At 38.6% G+C, this 6821-nt stretch overlaps 1 protein-coding gene across 1 annotated transcript in view; it reads left to right on the top strand.

The window, feature by feature from the left end:
• The window catches only part of FBXL7 (F-box and leucine rich repeat protein 7), a 184306-nt gene extending 177854 nt beyond the window's left edge, over positions 1-6452 (top strand). Inside the window, exon 4 of the mRNA XM_018558457.1 lies at positions 5696-6452. Within this exon, the coding sequence (XP_018413959.1) occupies positions 5696-6432 (737 nt within the window). The 3' untranslated portion in view covers positions 6433-6452. The remainder of the gene's footprint in view (positions 1-5695) is intronic.
• Positions 6453-6821: the final 369 nt, after the last annotated feature.

Here is a 6821-nt window from a genome sequence, read left to right as displayed (position 1 = left end):
TATTTTATTTTTATTTTTTCTGGCACTTTGCTTTAAAGTGATTCTGTGCCTCTACAGTGTGCACAATAAAGTATGTACATATTCTCAACAAGCTGTAAAAGCACTTTAGAACAAGCCCTCATTCACCTCTGTAGCATTGTTGAGAACTGAATCTTAAAACTTCACAACAGAGGCACTGAATTCCTGGCTTTTCCTTTTACTTCCTTTTGCATCAGAATTTTGGCTTGCTGCCAGCCCTGTAATGTAAACACACACCAAGATGTTTGAAACCAACTGAAACCTAACTATCATCTTTGTTTTGATCTTTGAGGATCTTTGAGATTAAATTATTTCACAGTACCAACAGCTAGAGAGGTTAGTGAGGGCTTGTTTTAAACTTATTTTGTTGTCTGTTAAGAAAATGTAACTACTTTATTTTCCATAGCCTGTGTGCAGGTGCCGAATAGTGCATTGTATTGTCTTCTTATATTTCAGAAATGTATTCAAAGTAGTTTTTGTTGAAAAAATGTGTAATGCCTTCTACAGTAGATCCTTATAATATGAATCACTTGTGGGCCCTGTGTATCACATTCTAACAGTTATGCAAGTAAGAATGTTTTTACCATACAACACTTGTGGGTAAATTGGGGACATTGTGATAAGGGGCAGCACCAAGTCTCAAAATGTACAATTTGTGATAATAGCCATTTATATTTTCTTTTTGGACAGAGTTGGTAAGGATGAGAACTCCTTTTAGGGTTTTTTATCTACCTGGAACTCCGTTAAAAGCATTTCCCCTCGCGGTCACAATGACAATGGAATCATCAGACAGGAAATAAGGGAAAATCTACAGGGAATCTATCCACTCTACTTAAAAATATATATATTTTTTAAATTCCTGTTTGTGTTGCTGTTTGAGATTTTCCCTCATTTCTCGACTTGTGAAACTGTTACTACAATGAGAGTTAGTGAGAGGAATCACTCTATTGGAGCCCCTTATGGCAGCACATATTCGACAGACATGTTGATCCTTGCCCACTCTTTCTAAATCTAAAACAAAAAAAGCTTTGGTTGGATATACACTTTAATTTAGCTAGAGAACTATAAGGAAGTGCAAGTGCGCCCAAGGGGGGATGCTCCTCACTAACATTTCTGCTAAAGTGTCTTGTGGAGTCTGAAAGTTCCTGTTCTTGTCTTCAGCTAATTTACTTTGTTCCTGAGGAAGAAAAGAGATCACAGACCCAGGCTGCCATCAAGGCCTTTACTTTGAGGTTATGCCTGGGAACACCAGGAGGAGCTTTGAGAGAAATCAAGGATCTGGATATGACAGGCCTACTTTAAAGGACAAGCTTTATAGTTGCCCTTTCATTAATGTCCCCACTTCCCAGAGTGCAGCCTGCCATGTAATATACTTCTTCCTTCTTCTAGTGATATTCACTGTGAGGTCCCACCTAGCATCGCACAGCCTTTGTTTAGAAAACGTCCCCTCCTTACTGCAATGTTGCAGACCCATTTGTGCCTATGGAATGAGCCATACTTATAGTGACCTCAAGCCATCCAATAGAGTACAGCTCACCCAATGAATGCGGATGAGGCACTCATGCGCAGTAAAAAGAAGACCCAGCAGGGAGATTTTCTGAGCAAAGGCTGTCTGGCATCTCGTGGGACCACACAGTCGGTATCATTGGGACTAGGAGGAAGGTATGTATAATGCAGGCTGTGTTTAGAGGGGATGATGGTAAGGAAGCTTTCAAAGTTTCCTTACCCTTTTGCCCCTCTCGTTTCCCAAGCAGAACTAGTCCTCCCTCAAGGCTACATACTTTATTGAGATCTCACTGCCCCAAAGTCTACTTGCTTTGCCAGCTTCTTTATACCAATATCCACGCATACACTGTAGATTCCCATAGACTTCTATGGGACTGGGAGATGGATCAGGAGGGCAGTTTCAAACAAAATATTTTACTGTAAGTGATTTTTTGCTGCTATCCTGTCAGACAAAGAATTGTCTCCCAAACAATGCTGCATTTGTGACAAGGTGTTAGCATTTCCCACTAATTTCCACACTGAGATAATAGAGGAAATATTAGCCCAGTGTGCAGTTTTTTTTAATCAATGAAATAATATAGCTATTACTAAGGAAGAAAAAAGAACACATGGGGTAACAAGGATCACATCACATGACTACACAGTATATGAATAAGTAACAAAATGAAACAATTTTCAACAAACTTAATAGTCAGGACCTAAACAGATAGCTGCTTCTATTAAGTTTAGCATGGTCAATAAGAAAAGAAGATAATGGGTGATTTAATAAACAATGGATTCTTCTATTAAGCCTTGCTAATGGATGACCAATAAGAAAATAAGGTAACAGTGATCGTTCAAGCTAAAGAAACTGTGAAATTACCTTGGTATGCCATCATAAGTACAACATTAGGACTCTAAGTCTGTGGCCCTTAAAACCCCTTACAATGTTGCCAAGTTATAAGGCAATTGTCTCTAGAGTCCATCTGTATCACTAAAATTAATTCTGCTTTCTTAAGACTTTCTAAAGAACCAATCCAAAGAACAACAAACTAGGTATTCTCCTAAGATAAGCTGTATGGTTTGGGTAGCCACTGTTTTGCATTGAGCCAACTTATGAGTTAACAACATCAATCCTGACATCTAGATATATTGGGATGGCTTTTAAAAGTATTGTGCACTTAAATCTGGTGATTTTAGTCTAAAGAGCAGAAACCACAATACATAACCATCAAATGTGTGATTCATTACCAATTTTAGAGCATCATCTGAAGCAATTTGCAAGTAAACTGCTATTAATCTGGAGGATGCGAGCAGAGATCATGTAAATCATATGCAGTATCATAACACAGGTTTCTATTAATTAAGGTTGAGCGACTTACTAGGTTGAAAGTTTTGTAGAAAAGTTGCCTTCTGGAGTTCAAGAAGATAAATCTGAGGTCCTGCTCCCATTTAGCCATGAAAGCTATTTTATTAGGTCTCACAGGCTGATTCAAAGCTGAGTACATATATGAAATTAAACATCTTCAAGAGCGGCATACAAGCACATGATCCTGAAGGACAGGGTGTGATAGTTTGTTGTGGGTTTTGCATGACTTATGAAAGTGGACCCCTTGTAGTTTGTAAAAATACTCTGTATAGAGAATCATATTTAGAAAGAAATTGTAAGTGGAAACAACTGCCTTATCTTCTTCTATAAAGGAATGGAGTGATGTCAAGCATTCATTAACCAAACATCAGAAATGATTGTTTAAAGGTAACCTGTCAGGATAGATATATGGAAGTTGCAATTGCTGACTAATTTTTGAGAATACAAGCTCAGTCCTAATCCTTTTTTCACTACTTAATAAGTAAGGCACCTGGAAAAAGTATGTGTGTATGACCAATTCTTTTTCAAGCAAACTTGCAATGGAAAAAAGAGATATTCTGTTTCCACTGGCCCAACATAGCTGACAGCTACAGATGTTTGCACATTGGGTCGAATTTCTGAATTAGGTTCCAGGGTGCACAGAATCTTAGATTCAATTGAATAACCCTGTCCCCTCCCTCCTGGTAAGTCAAGCTGGTAAGAAAGGTTGAGGAACCTGGTTGATATTGTAATACCAGTCTGATTCTTGATTCCTGGCACCCTGGGAGCTGAATAATAAATTGGACATGACGTGCAGGAGATACAGTCTAGTTTACAGGAAGTACTTTGTTTCCAAAACAAGTTCACTTCAGCATATGTCTGTTACAATGCAATTGATTGTCAGTACAGCTACTAAGAGTAGTAACTACAATGTAAAGTAGTAATTATTTAAATGTTCTATTTTAAAACAGAACTAAAATTTGGGGGTTTTCATACAAAAGAGAGAAAACTAAGGAGGCATAGAACTGCCCTATTACATGCCTGGGTCCTGCCAAAGAATAAAATAATCCCCACAGAACACAGAAAATGATTACATTACTTCCCTTATATAGTAGCACTGGCATCATCACATCCCACTAGTGCTGATGAACAGACTCATCAAGATGGCATATAGATAATTGATGATGTAAAAAGGTAATACATGCTTGCACAATTTTTAACTTGCAGTTTTAGAGTTTTGCATTGAAAAAAAGATAAGATTGGAAAAAAATTGATATGGTGAGATTGTTAGTTCTAGAGCTAAACTGGCTAGACACACCCCGAGAGCAAAAAAAACAATAAGATATACATGTTCATGTATTTAAACCCAGTATATAGCAGTGTACCAACCCTTAGATGGTGGCTGCATTAAGTTTCTCTTTCTAGGCTCAGTACATTTCCTGCAAGAATAGAAAAATTCATTTTGATCCTGACTGAGCCTTTGTAACATCCGACGCACTGAATTAATATGCCAAAAACTGGTATCGGATTTCCCACCTATCCACCGTGAACTACAAAACTCATTCTCTGTATGCAATGGTGAAAAGGAGAGCGGGAGATGCTTACAGTTCACATCAGGAGAGCAACCTATGGTGACCACACTGCTTCTTCATAGATATAGTACAGTGAGTGAGTGTTGTCTCCTTAGGGCAGGAAGCATGATATTTGCGGGCTCACCAGATGAAAACAAAGGAAAGCTTGAAAAAGAAAACAAATGCAGCCATCCTATCTAGGAGCTGGAAAGCTGAAATATATAAAATTTTTGGAACTTATAGATACTTTAAAGTGTGTATCAAGCTGAAACTTTTTTTCCTAGATTTGAATAAAGTAGAAAAGGTTTAAATCCCTGTTGGGCTTTTCTGCTATTTGGGGCTCCATTTCAGAGACTTCCCCTAACTTCCTGTTCTACTGGCTACATTATGCCAGACAGGAAATAGGGATAATTCTCAGATATCAGAAATAAAAATTTTCTTTTTAAAAGTGTATGCTTTTTTTACATAACAAACCAAAAAGTCACTCGCACTCCATTGTGAACTATAGTCAATCTTCTTTTTTGTTTTTTGGGAGCCTGAAGAAGGGACCTCTTGGTTCCGAAACATCACTGTAGCAAATCTGACACTACTATGGTTAATAAAGAAGATTGGCTATAATTCACAATGGAGTGCCAGTGACTTTTTGGTTTGTTACGTTTGATATGCAGAGGCATCTGAAGTCACTTCCAGCACCCACCCGACTTATTATGGGTTTCATTGTGGGTTAAATCCGGTCAGGAGTGCGATGGGATCCACTATGTATTGAGTGATTTTTTTTTTACATGACACAGAGCTGTGTGCAATAAGTCATAAAACCAAGCAGCAAATATATTTTAAGGGTCTCATTGTGCTCAGATGATGAAAGTTGACATTTTGTTAGTCAATATGATTTTAATTAATTACCTCTTCTTGCACAGCATCAGTGCCCTGTGTTCTGCTTTATTATACAACAGGGGTGGGGAACCTCTGGTACCTCCAGCTGTGGTGAAACTACAAATCCCATGATGCATTTGTCTCTGCCTGTGGCTGTGAGAATCTTGCAATGACTCATCACAGTTGGAGGGCCAGAGGTTCCCTACCCCTGTAATACAAGAATGAAAGTGAAAAGCAAAAGATCCCTCAGGGGGCACAGTTTTTTGGACTGTTTTTATAAGTAAATAAGATAAGGCTTATGAATTATGTTCTGTGTAAAATGAGATAGCCTATGAAAAGAACATGCTGTTTAGTTACACAATTCTATTAGGTGTACTAAGTGATCTCTTTCATTTTCTAGGCTGTTCTAAAGTGACCTGCATCAGCTTGACACGTGAAGCTTCTATTAAATTGTCTCCTATGCATGGCAAACAGATATCAATCCGTTTTTTGGACATGACAGACTGCTTTTTGCTGGAAGATGAAGGACTGCACACTATAGCAGCTCACTGCACTCAGCTTACTCACCTCTACCTGCGTCGCTGCATTCGCATCACTGATGAAGGTCTGCGATATATCATGATATACTGTGCATCCATCAAGGAGCTGAGTGTCAGCGACTGCCGCTTTGTCAGTGACTTTGGTCTGCGTGAGATTGCAAAATTGGAATCCCGTCTGCGGTACCTAAGTATAGCCCACTGTGGAAGGATAACTGATGTGGGTATTCGTTACATTGCCAAGTACTGCAGTAAGCTGCGCTACCTCAATGCCCGAGGATGTGAAGGCATCACAGATCATGGGGTGGAATACCTTGCGAAAAATTGCACAAAACTAAAATCTTTGGATATTGGAAAGTGCCCTCTAGTTTCAGACATTGGTTTGGAGTTCTTAGCCCTCAACTGCTTTAACCTAAAGCGCTTGAGTCTTAAATCCTGTGAAAGCATCACAGGTCAAGGCCTACAGATTGTGGCTGCCAACTGCTTTGACCTACAAATGTTAAATGTCCAGGATTGTGAGGTGTCAGTAGATGCTCTACGGTTTGTCAAACGCCACTGCAAGCGTTGTATAATTGAACATACAAATCCTGCGTTTTTCTAAAAAGATTTAATGCATTAACCTATATAACAGATCTTGCACATGCAGCAACTTGTCTATACAAAGTTCTGCTTTTTCTATGAAAAGAAGAGAAAGTAATTATGTGTTTTGTATTTTGTCTGCCGTTCCGATATTTAGATGCGCTGAATAAGAACCATGCATTTGATCAGTGCATAACATGCTTGTGTATGTGCTTTACACTGCTAAGTCAAGGTGATTATCACTAGCAAAACATTCCTGCCGTTGAGAATATGTGTGAATGTGTCAAATGCTGCATTTGGTAAAACTGTTACATATTTCAGATGTTAGAGTTTTTCTATGCTAGAGTAAGTGAACACTTTCTGCAGTACATGGTTTTAAAGAGAAAGAAGGATAAGTTCACTGCCAAAACA

Source organism: Nanorana parkeri, unplaced genomic scaffold, assembly GCF_000935625.1.
Source record: "Nanorana parkeri isolate BGI_ZX_2015 unplaced genomic scaffold, ASM93562v1 scaffold340, whole genome shotgun sequence".
Lineage (NCBI taxonomy): Eukaryota > Metazoa > Chordata > Amphibia > Anura > Dicroglossidae > Nanorana > Nanorana parkeri.
Note: the sequence above shows the minus strand (reverse complement) of the source record. Positions and strands in the feature narration are given on the sequence as shown.